The sequence below is a fragment of the Mercenaria mercenaria genome, chromosome 8, assembly GCF_021730395.1.
Source record: "Mercenaria mercenaria strain notata chromosome 8, MADL_Memer_1, whole genome shotgun sequence".
Taxonomy (NCBI): domain Eukaryota; kingdom Metazoa; phylum Mollusca; class Bivalvia; order Venerida; family Veneridae; genus Mercenaria; species Mercenaria mercenaria.
The window spans coordinates 70,634,402-70,653,790 of record NC_069368.1 but is presented as its reverse complement, the minus strand read 5'-3'; the positions used below and the strand labels follow the sequence as shown (position 1 = coordinate 70,653,790).

At 36.2% G+C, this 19,389-nt stretch overlaps 1 protein-coding gene across 2 annotated transcripts in view; it reads left to right on the top strand.

The window, feature by feature from the left end:
- LOC123565271 (deleted in malignant brain tumors 1 protein-like) overlaps nucleotides 1-19,389 on the top strand; it is a 108,726-nt gene that overhangs the window by 75,369 nt on the left and 13,968 nt on the right. For both annotated transcript variants that reach the window (XM_053550153.1, XM_053550154.1), the window contains exons 28-39: nucleotides 542-646; nucleotides 4,131-4,340; nucleotides 5,501-5,641; nucleotides 6,277-6,459; nucleotides 7,792-8,124; nucleotides 8,997-9,329; nucleotides 11,970-12,088; nucleotides 12,791-13,007; nucleotides 15,059-15,418; nucleotides 15,872-16,057; nucleotides 17,059-17,187; nucleotides 19,005-19,334. In XM_053550153.1, coding sequence (XP_053406128.1) covers nucleotides 542-646; nucleotides 4,131-4,340; nucleotides 5,501-5,641; nucleotides 6,277-6,459; nucleotides 7,792-8,124; nucleotides 8,997-9,329; nucleotides 11,970-12,088; nucleotides 12,791-13,007; nucleotides 15,059-15,418; nucleotides 15,872-16,057; nucleotides 17,059-17,187; nucleotides 19,005-19,334 — 2,646 coding nt within the window. The remainder of the gene's footprint in view (nucleotides 1-541; nucleotides 647-4,130; nucleotides 4,341-5,500; nucleotides 5,642-6,276; nucleotides 6,460-7,791; nucleotides 8,125-8,996; nucleotides 9,330-11,969; nucleotides 12,089-12,790; nucleotides 13,008-15,058; nucleotides 15,419-15,871; nucleotides 16,058-17,058; nucleotides 17,188-19,004; nucleotides 19,335-19,389) is intronic.

Genomic DNA, 19,389 nt, shown 5'->3' with positions numbered 1-19,389 from the left:
CACACTTAGAAGTCAAAGGTTAACATGGTCTGTTTCTTGTCCGGGTCATAACTCTGCCATTCATCAATGGATTTTGAAATTACTTGGCATAAATGTTCCCCATAATGAGATGACGTGTCTGTTTAGCTAGAGTAACAACTCTATCCACAAATGTTAACCTTTAGTCTGCTGACAGCAAGTGTTTCTGCCTTTGCGACCAGTGCAGACCAAGATCAGCCTGCACATCTGTGCAGGTTGATCTTGGTCTGCACTGTACGCTATTCAGTTAGTAAATTTTCAGTGAACACTCCTTCGAATAATAAATGGTACTGCCCAAATTGAATGCTGGACCAGTCCATTTTAGAAATTTAGCAAGGTAAAGGTTAAGGTATTTTCTGCACTAAAGGAAGCTAGTTACCTTACGATGTAAATTAACCAAGGTGTTTTAGAGACGAAATTATGTAGAAATACTGTTTCTAAAAACAATTTCTGCCTCATTATCATGTAATGATTCTTTTAGATGCATTATGTGGTACCAGTACATGTTTTTTGTATATTTTAGTGATGTTAACAAAGGGTAACTTTGTGTCCCATGGAGCTGTTGAGGTGAATATAAACAAACACTGGGGTCTTGTTTGTAATGATCACTGGGACCAGAAAGATGTTGGTAAGATCTTTCACTTGTTTTGTTTACAAACATTTTGTGCACTTCCACCATTCTTAAAATGTCACGATTCTTGCTGGCATAAATTTGCAAATAATACGGCTGAATTTATAAATTTTCACAGAAAATTGGTAGAAGTAAATTATGGAAGTTAATGGAAATTTCAAAAATATTTCCAGTTTGTGATATTCGCATTTTCAATTCCCTTTTTCACAAAAACATGCTGTTTTTGTTATCTGTCATGATTTAAAAATCTGTTAAAGTCACTTTTTATACGCCCGAAGGGACGTATTATGTTATGACGCCGGTGTCCGTCTGTCCGTCCGTCCATCCGTTAGCAATTTCGTGTCTGCTCTGTAACTCTTGAACCCCTTTAATGATTTCAAAGAAACTTGGCACAAATGTTCACCACACTGAGACGACGTGCAGAGCGCTTGTTTCGGATGATTAGCTTCAAGGTCAAGGTCACGCTTAGGAGTGAAAGGTCATATATGACTTTGCTGTGTCGGCTCTGTAACTCTTGAACTGCTTGAAGGATTTCAAAGAAACTTGGCACAAATGTTCACCACACTGAGGCGACGTGCAGAGCGCATGTTTTAGATGACTCGCTTCAAGGTCAAGGTCACACTTAGGGGTCAAAGGTCATATATGACTTTGCTTTGTGAATATTGCTCTGCATTGCAGTGCTCTTGTTTTTATTTGGCAGATCCCTTTTTTGTTCTCTTACAATAATTTTTTTTTTTGTATTACTTCCCTGTTTTGTTACTATAAATAGCTTATTTTGAAACTTTTTTATTATTGGCCGTAGGAAAAACCAAGACTACTTTTCTATGGTACAAAATGGATGGTACATCCAATTTTTAGATGTATTTTGACATAACTTCACCTGGTAAGAATTTTTTGTGGACTTAGAATTTTTTTTTGTTGGAATTTCTTCTTTTTGTTGTTCCTGTCCTTTGGGCTTAAACAGTCAAGTTCTTTAAATTTTGCTCCCATCCTCTGGTGTAACCCTTCGGGTGTATATTGCCCTGCTTGGCAGCGCTCTTGTTGTCAATTACTGCCAGATCTGTTGCAACTTTGCTCCCCTTTTTACCTGACCATTCTCATGTAACTTAAATTTTATAAAAGGTTGTTAATGTTTTTTTCATGTTTTATGTGTAATGATTTAAAATTAAAACAGTATTATGAACTTAAGTTATTATTTAAACATATGATTTCCACACAAAAGTTAGCCATCCTGTATCTATACACTAAAGCTTCTGTTTGACAGTTGTAACATGCTGTCAGTTAGGTTTTGAGACAGGAGTACCTCAATGATGTTTTCTATTTTACAGATGTTACTTGCTGTCAGTTAGGTTTTGAGACAGGAGTACCTCAATGCTGTTTTCTGTTTTACAGATGTTACTTGCTGTCAGTTAGGTTTTGAGACAGGAGTACCTCAATGCTGTTTTCTATTTTACAGATGTTACTTGTTCTCAGTTAGGTTTTGAGACAGGAGCACCTCAATGCTGTTTTCTATTTTACAGATGTTACTTGCTCTCAGTTAGGTTTTTTGAGACAGGAGCACCTCAATGCTGTTTTCTATTTTACAGATGTTACTTGCTCTCAGTTAGGTTTTGAGACAAGAGCACCTCAATGATGTTTTCTATTTTACAGATGTTACTTGCTCTCAGTTAGGTTTTGAGACAGGAGTACCCCAATGTTGTTTTCTATTTTACAGATGTTACTTGCTCTCAGTTAGGTTTTGAGACAGGAGTACCTCAATGATGTTTTCTATTTTACAGATGTTACTTGCTCTCAGTTAGGTTTTGAGACAGGGGTATCTCAATGCTGTTTTCTATTTTACAGATGTTACTTGCATTCAGTTTGGCCTTTTGAGACAGTAGTACCTAAATGCTGTTTTCTGTTTTACAGATGTTACTTGCTCTCAGTTAGGTTTTGAGACAGTAGTACCTCAATGCTGTATTCTATTCTACAGATGTTACTTGCTCTCAGTTAGGTTTTGAGACAGTAGTACCTCAATGCTGTTTTCTATTTTACAAATGTTACTTGCTCTCAGTTAGGTTTTGAGACAGGAACACCTCAATGCTGTTTTCTATTTTACAGATGTTACTTGCTCTCAGTTAGGTATAGAGACAGGAGTACCTCAGTGCTGTTTTCTATTTTACAGATTAACTTACTCACAGTTATGTATAGAGACAGGAGTACCCCAGTGCTGTTTTCTATTTCAAAGGTGTAACTTGCTCTCAGTTAGGTATAGAGACAGGAGTACCCCAGTGGTGTTTTCTGTTTCACAGGTGTAACTTGCTCTCAGTTATGTATAGAGACAGGAGTACCCCAGTGCTGTTTTCTATTTCACAGGTGTAACTTGCTCTCAGTTAGGTATAGAGACAGGAGTACCCCAGTGCTGTTTTCTATTTCACAGGTGTAACTTGCTCTCAGTTAGGTATAGAGACAGGAGTACCCCAGTGCTGTTTTCTCTTTTACAGATTAACTCGCTCTCAGTTAGGTATAGAGACAGGAGTACCCCAGTGCTGTTTTCTATTTTACAAATGGAACTTGCATTCAGTTAGGTATAGAGACAGGAGTACCGCAGTGCTGTTTTCTATTTTACAAATGGAACTTGCATTCAGTTAGGTATAGAGACAGGAGTACCCCAGTGCTGTTTTCTATTTTACAAATGGAACTTGCATTCAGTTAGGTATAGAGACAGGAGTACCGCAGTGCTATTTTCTATTTTACAAATGGAACTTGCATTCAGTTAGGTATAGAGACAGGAGTACTGCAGTGCTGTTTTCTATATTACAAATGGAAGTTGCATTCAGTTTGGTATAGAGACAGGAGTACCCCAGTGCTGTTTTCTATTTTACAAATGGAACTTGCATTCAGTTTGGTATAGAGACAGGAGTACCGCAGTGCTGTTTTCTATATTACAAATGGAACTTGCATTCAGTTTGGTATAGAGACAGGAGTACCGCAGTGCTGTTTTCTATTTTACAAATGGAACTTGCATTCAGTTAGGTATAGAGACAGGAGTACCGCAGTGCTGTTTTCTATATTACAAATGGAACTTGCATTCAGTTTGGTATAGAGACAGGAGTACCCCAGTGCTGTTTTCTATTTTACAAATGGAACTTGCATTCAGTTTGGCCTTTTGGACAAGATTTTGCTGTTTCTATTTTACAGATGTATCCTGCACTCAGCTAGGTTTCGAGACAGGAGTACCCCTTTACAGATGTAACATGTTCTCATTTAGATTTTGAGGCAGCAATACCTGTGTACTGCTCCTATTTTACAGATGTAACATGCACACAGTTAGGTTTTGAGACCGAAGTATTCCTATTCTGTTTCTATTTTACAGATGTAACATGCACACAGTTAGGTTTTGAGACCGAAGTATTCCTATTCTGTTTCTATTTTACAGATGTAACATGCACACAGTTAGGTTTTGAGACCGAAGTATTCCTATTCTGTTTCTATTTTACAGATGTAACATGTACACAGTTAGGTTTTGATACTGGAGTACCATTGTGCTGTTCTCCATATGGCTACATCAAATCACATGGAACCATGGAAACTGTCAAATGTAAGGGAAATGAAGCTCAACTAATTGATTGTCCTCATGAACTGCCATATGGTTCAATGTGTTCCATGGATTATGCAGCTGCAGCCTGCTACAATGGAAAACTGCCTACAGGTAATGTCCACTTTGTTTTAAAATCCTGTGCTATCCCTTCTTCAATATTCCTGCAAAATTAAAGCTGTCAAGGACTATGTCTTGTCTGGCATATTCAGTATTTCGTTCCATTTGAACAGAAAAAACTTTAGAACCATAATTCAAAAATATAATTATTGCAAGAAGTGTGCAGTATTTTACAGCATCTGAATAGAAACGTCTACTATTTTAATGCCAAGAATAGAATTAAGTATGGAAATTACTTACCGGTAATTGGCAGTATGGAAATGATATTGAAGTAGAAGTAAAGATTAAACCTGCCTGACCTTAGAGTGTTTACTGTTACTAAAAGTCTGAATGCACAACTCGATGCACAGTGAAACTATTTTAGAGATGACACCCATTTAAGTGGACATAATTGTATTTGTTGGTCTTGAGAGTTAGCTGACAACTGTTAGGTTGGTTAGTCAGGAGTCAAGGTCACAGTGAGATTGAATCTATAAATAGTTTCTGATCAATAGCTGGAGCATGTTTGGAACTATCAAACTTTAAAATGTGATTGTTTATGGTCTGTAGATTTCCCCTATAACTTTCAGGTCAGGAGGTTAAAGGTCAATATAATAGTAACCTTGAGACTAAATTTTGTTTTGGATTTATTCTAGGTGGAGAAGGCTTTGGCCTATAAGCGAAAAACTTTTTAGCATGATTATCTATATTTTTGGCGGTCATGGTAATAGCATACTTTTCACCAAAAATTACACACCCACTTACACAGGCCATCATGGGGGACATATGTGTTAAAATTACAAACAGCTCTCGTGAAACTGAAAATTGATTTTCGCTGTGGCAGAGCTGCCAGTACCAGGAAAAGAATTATTTTGGTAATTTTGAAATTTTTAGATATTCAACATGTATTTTAATTCTTTAAACTCTGGTAAATGATGAAGTTGCAGTTCTGATAATTAATACCTGATATTCAATAAGAATGATAGGGTTAGGGATTCATGATGCTGTAGGAGAGCATTTGATGAGTAACATAGACCTTATGGGTTCGGATGCTCATTAGAAATGGAATTCAATTGTGGTATATGCAATACCTTCCTTTTGAGACTTCTTTACAGATATTGTAAAATAAATTTGTTTAAATCACTGAAGAATAACATGTTATTTATTGTTTATAGAGGCCAAGGTTTCAGTAGCTGGGAAGAATGGTGCTGGGCCTGTTGTCATGACATTCATGAATATAAGTGGCCGTATCTGTGCAGATGACTGGGATGACAGAGATGCCATGGTTGTATGTAAACAACTAGGATATGCTAATGGTTTGTATTATATTCTTTCTGGAGAGATTTACAGTACAGTGAAAACACTGCTGGAGCATCTTTAGATTGAGTACAAGGGTTAAACGGTAAAGACCTTGATTAGATCAAAGTATTTTTTCCTACCTTTGCTTTTATGGATGAATGAAAAAAAGATCTCTGTATAATTTCTTTTCATGTTATCACAGGAAGACAAAATATAGTATTTGGGACATGATATGTGCCAATACAAAATAACTCAGGCCATTATTTGAGCATAAAATCATAATTGAGTAACCCTGGGCAGTGAACAGGTTTCAGTATAATAAACATTTTAGAACAGCTTGTGAGAAATCTGTAACACAAATATAGTTTTTTCTCAGTTTTCTCAAAAGTACTCTTTTCTTTACTTTTAACCTTTATTTATTGGACGTCAGTATAATGAATGTAAACATTATGAATGTGATATTATACATAATAAAGCACAGAGTGTAGGATAGTATTACATGGACATGAACTGCATGTTACAAATAAATGGAGTGCATATTGTATGCTGCATATTTGCAAAATAAGGGGACTATATTGTTCCTTTAGCTGTATGTTTTAGGTATATGTTGTTTTGTTGTATGATACATTAAAGGGCTCATTCACTGTTTCAGGTCAAGCTTACTTTCATTATAAATGGAGTACTGGAAGGGGAGATAATGCACCATTCTGGACATCTAAAGTAAATTGTACTGGTATGGAGCGAACTCTTGATGAATGTCCAAAGACTCCATATGGACATGTACAAGACTGTGTGGGAAGACATTATGCTGGAGCACATTGTTTCCAGGCATTTGGTAAGTTGATCTATAATTCCATGTAATTGGTAAGCCTGCTCACGTTTTTCCAGGCATTTGGTAAGCCAGCACACATTGTTTTCAGGTATTTGGTAAGTCAGATTATAGTTTACCTGTGTTCGGTAAGCCAGCACACATTGTTTCCAGGCATTTGGTAAGTCAGATTATAGTTTACCTGTGTTTGGTAAGCCAGCACACATTGTTTCCTAGGCATTTGATAAGTCAGATTACAGTTTCCCTGTGTTTGGTAAGCCAGCACACACATTGTTTCCAGGTATTTGGTAAGTCAGATTATAGTTTCCCTGTGTTTGGTAAGCCAGCACACATTGTTTCCAGGTATTTGGTAAGTCAGATTATAGTTTCCCTGTGTTTGGTAAGCCAGCAACACATTTTTTCCAGGCATTTGGTAAGTCAGCTGTAGGTTCCTGTGTTTGGTAAGCCAGACACATTGTTTCCAGGATTTGGTAAGTCAGATTTGTTGCCCGTGTTTGGTAAGCAGCCACATTGTTTCAGGATTAGGTAAGTCAAAGTGACAGTGTTCCCTGTGTTTGGTAAGCCAGCACACATTGTTTCCAGGCATTTGGTAAGTCAGATTATAGTTTCCCTGTGTTTGGTAAGCCAGCACACATTGTTTCCAGGCATTTGGTAAGTCAGATTATAGTTTCCCTGTGTTTGGTAAGCCAGCACACATTGTTTCCAGGCATTTGGTAAGTCAGCCTGTAGGTTCTAAATGTTTGGTAAGCCGGTACACATTGTTTCCAGATGGTTTGGTAAGCCATGCATGTTGTTGCCAGGCATTTGGATTGCAAGTGCACATTGTAAATACAAGACATAAGGTAAAACAAACAGTACACAGTGTTACCAGACAGTTGGTAAGCCTGTGTGCATTGTTCCAGGCATTTGCTAGTAATCATTGTTTCCAGACATTTTAAGCCAGTGTACATTGCTTCAGGCATTTTGGTTAGCCAGTGCACAATGTTTCCAAACAATTGGTAAGCCTGAACATATTGTTTTGATGCATTTTGTAACCAAGTGCACATTGTTTCAAGGCATTTGGATAGCAAGCACACATTGTAAAATTAACGCATTTGTTAAGACGGTGTACAATCACCCAGGTATGTTGTAAGCACATGAGGATGATACAAACAATGTGAACCTTTACAAAACAATGTTAACCTCAGTTATTGCTTTTGCTACATTATATTTCTCAGGTTTACAATATCGCTCTCTGGAAAATATTACATCATACTTTAAGAAAGGTCTATTACACCAATGTTCAAGTATATTTCTTGTTCCATTCTATTGTAGACATTTGTATTATAACTTTTCCAGGTGTTGCATACAGAATGGTTGGAGGCGAACATAACTACGGCAGAGTTGAAGTTTCAGTTGACAAAGTTTGGGGAACAATTTGTAACCGCTACTGGGATGTAAATGATGCTAGAGTTTTGTGTCGATACTTTGGCTATGTGACAGGATTCCCATTGTATACGGGGAAATTTGGCAAAGCGCCAGAAAAAGTGTACGAGTCAAATCTTCACTGTAATGGTTCAGAGGAGTCACTGCAGGACTGTCCACATGAGGGCTGGGAGCAGCCTGACCCCCTCAAACATAAACATTGTGCCGACCATTCTAAAGATGCTGCTGCTTATTGTTATAATTCAGGTCAGTGTTTTTTCTTGGCTTATTGTAAGGCCAGTAATCAGTTATATATCCCATTCAAAAATGTTTCTTTAGCCCAATGTTTTGGATAAAAAGATTACAATTTTATTTGTTTAACAAAGAAGTGGAACTGGCATTGACTTTAATCTTTAATTTTAATCATAACAGGACTTCATATTGCAGATTTCATAAGTCTGGCTTTCATTTTGACAAAATTATTCTGCTTTGTAATTAAAACAAACTTTAAGACAGTTTTGCATGTAAAAAGGTTTTAAATAAATATTCACTTCATTTATTTGAAACTCTTCATTAGTCTTCAGCATCATGAAATGACCACCAGGTTTCATAATTCTGAAGTAAAATTTTGAAAATTATTCCCCTTTCTCAACTTTAATTTGGGAAAAATTTTGCATGTAAGCCAGTATTAGGTAGAATGGTTTAAAATAGTCTAGGGAGCTGTCATTAGACAGCTGTTGTTGATGGAATTCAATGGTGAGTAAGCTGGGACTGAAAATACTGTATGAGTTGATATATTCATGGGTAAAGAAGTTTGTGAATTGCTAATTCCAGATGAAATATTCACAAATCACCGAAAACTGAAGTGCCAAAGCTTAGTTTGTTTGTCTTTATTTGACCATGGCTGGTGATCTCGGTAAATATGGAAATTTAAACTGGCTGATATTTTTCGCCATTTTTTTTTTATTTGCAAGGTTCACAAACATTTCCCCATGGCGAAATCACCTTCCTATACAGTACCACATCTTTACAGTCGGAAGGTTGAAGAAAAAAATATTTTGTTGAACCTGGAATTTATTAGTATATATTTTAAACTAGTGCATTGAATTACTAATGAAATTTGGTGTTTCATTTTTCAGTGAAGCTAGGATCTGGTGTAGGAAAACATATTACCCATGGGCCTGTGTTATATTACAATGCAGAAAGGAATAGCTGGGAAGCTGTTTGTGATAAAGGCTTTAATGATTACAGTGCCAAACTTGTCTGTCAGGATCTCGGCTTCGAGGAAGGAAAATCTATCAGTGGATCCGCCTACGGAAAGATCTATGAGGATATACTTGAAAACAAGACATTATCTTGCAGTGAAGAATCAAAATCAATAGACAGTTGTTTATTAGATGGTCCGTGTAACCAGTCAGATTTTTATGCATCAGTGTCATGCTTCAAGAAAAATGATTTACCATTGAGTGAAGGTAAGTTTAGGTTTTTAGCTCACCTGTCACATAGTGACAGGGTGAGCTTTTGTGATCGCCTTTCATCCGTCTTCCGTCCCTCCGTCGTCCGTCCACAATTTCTTGTGAACAAGATAGAGACCACATTTTGCAAGCAATTTTGATCAAACTTGTACAAAACTTATATTGGCATGATATCTCAATTCCTTTCAACAAACTGGCCAGATCCCATCATGGGTTCTAGAGTTATTGCCCCTTAAAGGGCCAGAATTTGCTATTTTTGTGCGTCAACAATTTCTTGTCTGCACGATAGCAGCTTCATTTATGATTTGAATTTAACCAAACTTGCACACAACTTGTATCACCATAAGATCTTGGTTCCTTTCTTGAACTGGCCAGATCCCTTTATGGATTCCAGAGTTATGGCCCCTGAAGAGCCAAAATGAGCTATTTTGACCTTGTCTGCACAATAGCAGTTTTATTTATGATTTGATTTTTACCAAACTGGCACACAAGTTGTATCACCATAAGATCTTGGTTCCTTTCTTGAACTGGCGAGATTCCATTATTGGTTCCAGAGTTATGGCCCCTGAAAGGGCCAGAATTAGCTATTTTGACCTTGTCTGCACAATAGTAGCTTCATTTATGATTTGATTTTAACCAAACTTGCACACAACTTGTATCACCACAAGATCTTGCTTCCTTTCTTCAACTGGCTAGATTCAATCATGGGTTCCAGAGTGATGGCCCCTGAAAGGGCCAGAATTAGCTATTTTGACCTTGTCTGCGCAATAGCAGCTTCATTTATGATTTGATTTTAAACAAACTTGCACACAACTTGTATCACCACAAGATCTTGCTTCCTTTCTTCAACTGTCCAGATTCCATCATGGGTTCCAGAGTTATGGCCCATTAAAGGTCCAAAATTGGCTATTTTGGCTTTTGCAGCCATATAGAGACTTCATTTATGTTTTATTTGATACAAACTTCCAAAATATCTTCAACAACAAGAAATCGTGATTCATGACAAATCAAAACCCAATCATGCTTCCATTATTTTTATTCTGATTACCTCCCTGATTGTAATCAAAATGGATTATCAGTAGTATATAGGACTTATGAATTTCATTATTGTTATTAGTTGGACTGAGACAATCAGGGTAGAAACTCATTGGACTGATTTATTGTCAAATTACCTCCCTTTATTTCAAATTAAAATGGGTATATCTGCAGAACTAATGAAGATACTGATCTGAATTTTCATTTATTCAACAGATTTATTTGGCAAATCCTTCTTTTGTTATCTTATAATATTTTATATTAATCGTATTCACTTTATGTGTACTTAATATATAATTTTTATTTAAATCTTTTATTATTGACTGGCAATCGGTAGGGAATAAACTATGGACACTTTTATGTAAATGTACTCTTTTTTCAATTAAAGATGGTTTTATAACTAAGAAATGTCTGAACAATTTATTCAAAGGATTTGGCAAATCTTGATCATTTGTCTCTAATACTTTGTTTTAATTACTTCCCTTTATGTTACTATAAATAGCTTATTTTTAGTAACTTTTGTATTATTGGCCGTAGGGAAAAACCGAGACCACTTTTCTGTGATACAACATGGATGGTATTTCCAATTTTTTGGTGTATTTTGACATATCTATACCTTGTAAGAATTTTTTTTTCTTTTTTGGTTAGATTTCTTCCCTTTGTTGTTCATGTCCTTTGGACTTAGACATTTTTTCTGAGGACCTTCTTGTCCTCAAGAGCAATGATAACAGGTGAGCGATATAGGGCCATCATGGCCCTCTTGTTCTGTTTTCTGACATTCCCTGCTGTCCTGTTGAGCAGCCATGCTGACTGTTTTTAGTGAGTTCATTTATATTCAGATGTAATATCAATAGACATTTACCTTACCAGTAGGGGGCATTTTATTGCAGGACAATGTTCTTTCAGCATCATGATTGGAAAAAAATAAATTTCAGAAGGTAAGTTGAGAGAAAATATAGTATTTCTTCACTTGTCAACCTTGATATGTATCAGAAGCAGAGAAAGTAACTGTCTGTGACCACATTTTACTAAATGTATTGGAGTTTACATGGATCGCAGCAGAGGTGTCTGAAGCTCAATCAATAAAATACATATGCAGGTTAGATCTCTTTTATATTAGGTGGGTGGGGTATGGTAATGTATATATCTATTGATAGAGCTTCAAGCGTCTGTGATCGCAGTTTCTTAATTACACCATTTTTGGAATAGTTGATAAAAATTTGTTGGGATCAAGATTTCAATACCTGATTTTAAGAAAAAGAGTCCTTGAAAAAATAAAGAGGAAGTACTTTAAAAGTCCTTGAAAAGGACTTGAATTTTGTCTTAGAATGTTCTTTCATGCCCTAATTTTCTTTACTTATTTGAATTTAACTTGTCAGTTGCACACATAAATATTTTGTTTCCTCTGTCAAAACATTTATTGCGGGGGTATTAATCACTTCAGTGATAGTTCTAGTTTCATGTATGCCGTATTTCATTATCCAGCATGGAATTAGTCTAGTGTGCTGTCTCCTCTGACTGTTCTTGTTAATACTAATTAACAGAGAACTTCAGGAGAATTATTTAGTACTATTATCATTTTATGCTTTTATATTTATACAGAGTACAAGTTTGATCTAGATAGTAGTGATGCAGGGGACTATTCGGGTAGAGTGAAGGTTATGCATTATGGCCGATGGGGTAGAATTTGTTCTACAGGATGGGATGATATTGATGCTATGGTAAAAATTTCTTTATTGTTACAAATTTATGTGAGGAATACAGGCTAACATGTCTATAAAGGCCATTCAGTAAAAATATCTATAGTGGCCTAGTGGGCAGTCACATTGTGTCTTTCCCTTGAATGTCTGCTTAATAAGGTTTAAATGTATTTTACTCACTTCTAGAGAGTTTTATTAAAACCAAAGATTCATAGTGAGCTATAACATAGCTGGTCAGTCCAGTGTCTGTGGCCCTCCTGCTATAATTTACATAAACATCTTATTTCTGAAACGTTGGGCCAGAATTGCACCAATCTTCTGTAGCGCTCTCAAGTTTGTTCATATAGTTTCCATTAACTGCAATTAGGTCGCTGGAGCTGAAAATATAAAAACTTCAAGCAAATTCTTATTAATGGATTTTCATCAAACCTGGTCAGAAGCATCTTGAGCAGACTCTGTAAAGTTTATTTAAGAATGTCCCCTTGACTGCAATTAGGGGACACCAGAGCTAAAAATAGGAAACAACTTCTCTTGAACCTCTTTGTGGATATTCACTAAACTTTGTCTGAAATGAGGTCAAAAGGTCAAGGCTAGTTTCTGTGACTTAGTGCCTTCATGGTTATCTTGTTGAAATGTTTAGGGAAGGATAAGAAAACATCTTAGGTGATACTTCCGCTTCTCTTAGTTGTAGTTTGAAGATATATTAGTATTTTAAACTTTCAGGTGTTGTGTAGAAGTATGAGTTTTCAGCATGGAATAGCATATTACCAGTCAGACAATGAGTTCTCTCCCTTGCTAGGCCGGGGACCATACTGGATGGGGGATATTCATTGCCAGGGAAATGAACCATCTTTGAACGTCTGCAAATATAGTAACAGACTTGTCTCGAAAAATTGTACAGATCGTACCGATGCAGCCGCTTTGTGCTACAATGACCAAGGTATGTTATGTGATTTCTTACAACTTCACTGCATATGAGTTTTAGAAATACCCAGTGGTGTTCAGACTTTGTATGAAAAACTTTTCAACAGTTAAAAGAAAAAACAATATAGCAGATTAAAGACACATTTACGCAAAGAAAAAAAAGCAGCAGAATCAAAATTGACTGTTTCCTAATGAAATCATGTATGACAGGGATCTTTACTACAAATATTAACACAATTAGATTTTTTAATTTTTAGACTGGTCTTCAAGCTGATGTTTGTTACCTGGAAGCTGGGTGCAAATGTTTCTTACACATCCCCTTCTCAAGCTCATCAGAAAAGATATAGCCCACTTAGCACACTGATTTAGACATATATATAATTATGCTCTGATTTACACCATAGACTTATTTAGTTTTCCATTTGAACATTAAAAATACCCCATAACTACCAACTGAATGCAAAATGCAAATTCATGGAAAGGCATATTATAATTAACCAAATTCCTCATGGTTTCAGTATTTCAAAAGTACCTTCCTGGTACCTATAATTTTTGTTGTCAGTGGGCATGTCTTTGCCTTTACTGTTGTGACATATAAAGGTCAAGTTTGAAGGAGAAAATCGACATTAACATTTAAGTAAAAGTAAATAAAGAGATTTCATTTTTAGCTCATCTGATTTTTTGAAAAAAAATGATGAGTTATTGTCATCACTTGAGCGGTTGTCGGCGTCGGCGTCGGCGTCTGCGTCGGCGTTGCCTGGTTAAGTTTTATGTTTAGGTCAGCTTTTCTCCTAAACTATCAAAGCTATTGCTTTGAAACTTGGAAGACTTGTTCACCATCATAAGCTGACCCTGTATAGCAAGAAACATAACTCCATCTTGCTTTTTGCAAGATTTATGGCCCCTTTTGTACTTAGAAAATATCAGATTTCTTGGTTAAGTTTTATGTTTAGGTCAACTTTTCTCCTAAACTATCAAAGCTATTGCTTTGAAACTTGGAATACTTGTTCACCATCATAAGCAGACCCTGTACATCAAGAAACATAACTCCATCTTGCTTTTTGCAAGAATTATTGCCCCTTTTGGACTTAGAAAATCAGTTTTCTTGGTTAAGTTTTATGTTTAGGTCAGCTTTTATCCTAAACTATCAAAGCTATTGCTTTGAAACTTGCAACACTTGTTCACCATCATAAGCTGACCCTGTACAGCAAGAAACATAACTCCATCCTGCTTTTTGCAAGATTTATGGCCCCTTTTGGACTTAGAAAATATCAGATTTCTTGGTTAAGTTTTATGTTTAGGTCAACTTTTTCTCTTAAACTATCAAAGCTATTGCTTTGAAACTTGCAACACTTGTTCACCATCATAAGCTGACCCTGTACAGCAAGCAACATAACTCCATCCTGCTTTCTGCAATAATTATTGCCCCTTTTGGACTTAGAAAATCATTTTCTTGGTTGAGTATTATGTTTAAGGCAACTTTTCTCATAAACTATCAAAGCTATTGCTTTAAAACTTGCAACAGTTTTTCACAGTCATAAGTGGACACTGTACATCAAGAAACATAACTCTATCCTGCTTTTTGCAAGAATGATGGCCCTTTTTAGACTTAGAAAATCATGGGTAGGACAATATTTCTATTATACAAAAAAAATCAGATGAGCGTCAGCACCCGCAAGGCGGTGCTCTTGTTTTCATTAAAACAGTAATTATGTCTCCCACCACACAGTGGTGTGGGAGACATATTGATTTACTTGTGTCTGTCACTCTGTCACAAAGCTTGTCCGCACTTTTAGTCGAACATTTCTCATCCAATCTTCATCAAACTTGAACAAAATGTGTTTACCAATAAGTCCTCGGCCAAGTTCGATAACTAGCCAAATCGGCCCAGACTCTTCAGAATTATGGCCCTTGAAACTTGTTTTTGATAATTAAAACACTCAAAGTCTGATACGGCAGTTGAGGTCTTGATGCATGGTTGACTCAAATACTACTATTCAGATGATTAGGCAGTTGTGGGAGACATGCGCTTTTCTCAAAAGCATCTTTAGTTTGTTTATATTTTAGGTATTAAGTACAGGATAATTAATGACAAGAAACCCGGAAAGGATAGTGCCTTTGGCCGTGTAGAGATTTCCCTCAACAATGTATGGGGTACAATTTGTGATGCATCATGGGATGACAATGATGCCCGCGTCTTGTGCCGAGATAAAGGGTACCATGATGGCTATGCATTGAAACAGGCATATTACGGTCAAGGGAAGACCAGTCCTATCTGGCTCAGTCACCTGAAATGTACCGGCAGGGAGTCAAAGCTTCATAAATGTGCTCACAGAGGATTTAATAGTGGGATTGTTGATGGAACAGTTGGCTGGTGGAAGTGCAAATCACATAAAGATGATGCTGGTGTATATTGTATCAATGATTGTAAGTGTTTTTCAGTCATTCCTGTCTTGAGATAGCAGTTTTTGTTTCTTTTATTCACCTTAACGCAGAAAACTGCCACTCATCTCTAGACCTCATTATTTTTTTATTACAGAAGTCATATTAATTCTATTTAACATAATCAGTATATATATCTTTCCATTTTATCTTCAAAAGTTTAAATCCATGAATTCATGTCCCCAGGAATATTAGCTGTTTGGGCCAAAACCACAGAATTGTATTCCCACTAAATTTAACCTTTAGTCTGCTGGCAGCAAGAGATTTTGCCTTTGCAGCCAGTGCAGGCTGATCAGTCATAAAATTTTCAGTGAAAACCCCTTTGAATGATGTGGTACTGCTCGAACTGAATGATGGACCAGTCCATTTTAGAAATTTAGCTGGGTAAAGGTTAATTATTTCACACTATACTGACTATGGACTTTGCTTCTGTTTCAGTGAAATTAAGTGGTAAATATAATACATCAATGGGTGCAGTTTTGGTTTACCATGACAATGAGTGGCATGCTGTTTGTGACAAGGACTTTGACTCAAGAGATGCTCGAGTTGCCTGCAGAACGCTTGGCTTCTCTGATGGTAAAGTCATACCAGGCTCTGCATTCGTTAATCTCTCCAGTTCAATAGGTAAGACAAATATCCTTATTAAACTTTTGGATTTAGTATAGCTTCACCGGAGTAAACACAACTAGCAATATGTTGAAATATGTTTGTTGTACAGAGAGTTTGATTTTTTCCATTTGTAAAGAAAATATCTGTTGTTGTAGGGAGACATTTTCTCTACAGAAATGTCACTACTGTATAGCAGATCTGATGAAATTACCTACAATTTTCCAGAACCAGCAGATTGGGTGTTCAATGCCTTACCCATTAGACCAACATTACTGTAAAAATAACATTTGAGTATACTTTAGCAGTATTTATGGATTATCAGTATTGTTTCAAGGCACCAGTATTTCACTGAGTTATGTTGAACCTTTGATAGATCACTGTAGAACCCTGCTTTTTTTAATTTCTATAATTTTTCTGGTTGCTAGGTGTTAGTATTTTTGGTTGCTAGGCAGTAGTATTTCTGGTTGCTAGGCAGTAGTATTTCTGGTTGCTAGGCAGTAGTATTTCTGGTTGCTAGGCAGCAGTATTTCTGGTTGCTAGGCAGCTGTATTTCTGGTTTCTAGGCAGTAGTATTTTTTGTTCCTTGGCAGCAGTATTTCTGAATTCTAGGCACAGTTTCTGGTTGCTAAGAAGCACTTTTTCTCGTTTGTAGGCAACATTATTTCTAGTTCATTCTTGTGGGTGACATTCATTGATTGTTTCTTTGATTCTCGATACTGCCTTGGCTCTTGGACAGTATTTTCCATGCAGTACTGTAGGTTCTAAAATAGTGTTTGAAGACCAGTCTCAGTTAGCAAATCTCCCTAGTCAGTTGTTGGCATTTTGAGGTTAGTGTTCCATGTCAAATTTTAGAAGCTCTTGATGAGAAATCAAGGATTTCTTCTCTGATTCACTTCAAGTAAACAGTTGTAACCTACAGAGCCCTGGTTTTGGTAATCCAAAATAAATAGAAATTATAATGCTCATTCAAGTAATATTAAATTCTTGTTAACTCCTTTCATTTATATTTTTTCAAGGTGTGAATTCTGTTCACTGTGATGGGGATGAAAGACATTTCAAGAATTGTACGATGAAGTTTTCATCAAAATGTTCGTCTGGAGAGTATGCATCAGTATACTGCAGTCACTCTGTTATCGTTGATACAGGTAATCCTACTTTTACCTCAGCCTGGCATGTTTTTTGCTGGGGCCCATGACATATCAACATTTGAAAACAATTACAGTCCTCGAAACTTTATAGATTCTGCATGGAGAGCAAGATTTGTGAACAGTATATGAATATATAATACATTAACAATTTAGGCAAACACGGTGCATGAAAATATATTAAATGCAATACCTGAACACTGTCTGCACAATAGCAGCTTCATTTATGATTTTATTTTAACCAAACTTGCACACAACTTGTACCACAATAAGATCTTGATTCCTTTCTTGAACTGGCGAGATTCCATCATGGGTTCCAGAGTTATGGCCCCTGAAAGGGCCAGAGTTAGCTATTTTGACCTTGTCTGCACAATAGCAGCTTCATTTATGATTTGAATTTAATCAGACTTGCACAAAACTTGTGTCACCATAAGATCTTGGTTCCTTTCTTGAACCGTCCAGATCCCTTAATGGGTTCCAGAGTTATGGCCCCTGAAAGGGCCAAAATGAGCTATTTTGACCTTGTCTGCACAATAGCAGCTTCATTTATGATTCGATTTTAACCAAACTTGCACACAACTTGTATCACCACAAGATCTTGGTTCCTTTGTTGAACTGGCCAAATTTCATTACGGGTTCCAGAGTTATGGTCCCTTTAAGGTCCAAAATGGGCTATTTTGGCTTTTGCAGCCATATAGAGACTTCATTTATGGTTTTATTTGATACAAACTTCCAAAATAACTTCAACAACAATAATTCTTGGATTCCATGACAAATCAGATCCAATCGTAGGTTCAGAGTTATTTTTATATCTGATTACCTCCCCTGATTGTAATCAAAAAGGATTTATATCAGTAAGTACTTATAGGACTTATTTGAAATTTCATTATTGTCATTAGTTGGACTGAGCCAATCAGGGTAGTTAACTATGGACTGATTTTATGTCAAATTACCTCCCTTTATTTCAAATTAAAATGGGTATATCTCCATAACTAATGAAGATACTGATCTGAAATTTCATTTATGTCAACAGATTTATTTGGCAGATCCTTCTTTTGTTCACTTACAATAATTTTCTTTTAATTACTTTCCTTTTACGTTACTATAAATAGCTTAGGCTTAAAAAAAAAATTGTTTGTTTCCGGTATCCCGACCTACCCTGAATTTTTGGCCCAACCCTAAATGTTTTTATGGCCTTGGAGAATATTTTTTTCAACTTTTTAACAAAAAGATGCAAAACTGTACTTTTTATGCTTTAAACATGGCCAGTGATGTTAGAAATCAACTTACTGATGCTCTAAAGGCATAACCCCCTTATTTGTAATCATTTTTTGACAAAAAAATAATTTCCGAAAAGTCTCCCTTAATAAAAAAAAATTCCAAAAAAAAAAAATTCCGACCTACCTACCCTAATTTTTTTGAGCATGTTACCGGAAACAAAGAATTTTTTTTTTTAGGCCTTATATTTAGTAACTTTTTTATTATTGGCCGTAGGAAAAACCGAGACCACTTTTCTGTGGTACAACATGGATGGTACCTCCAATTTTTAGGTGTATTTTGACATATCTGTACCTTGTAAGAATTTTTTTTTCTTTTTGGTTAAATTTCTTCCCTTTGTTGTTACTGTCCTTTGGACTTAGATATTTTTTCTGAGGACCTTGTCCTCAAGTGCAATGATAACAGGTGAGCAATATAGGGCCATCATGGCCCTCTTGTCAACAGTATTTCAGTTATGTAATGACGAGCAGTTAACCAAACCAGTGTTTATAGATTCTCTTATAATATTTACGCATATTCTTCTTTCTATTTCACTTAAGGATTCCATGTACGAGTGAAACCAGATTACAATAAAGTATCTTCCAAGTTCCACGGTTTCCTTGAAGTTCATCTGGAAGGTGTATGGGGCAGCATCTGTGCAGAAGGCTGGGATGACAAAGCTGCGAATGTGGCCTGTCGAGAGCTTGGCTACGCTGGTGGACAGGCCTACAGACCACCTAAAAACTTCTCAAGTGCAATTTTAATGGACAATGTAAAATGTAAAGGCAATGAATTGTCCTTGAAGGATTGCCAATACACAAGATGGAGCAGATTAAATAGTTGCAACTTTTACAGTCAAAGGGCTGGCGTTTTCTGTTATAATGACACTGGTAAGAATTTTACAATAGAAAAGTTGCAAATTCATTACTTTTAAATGTACACTTA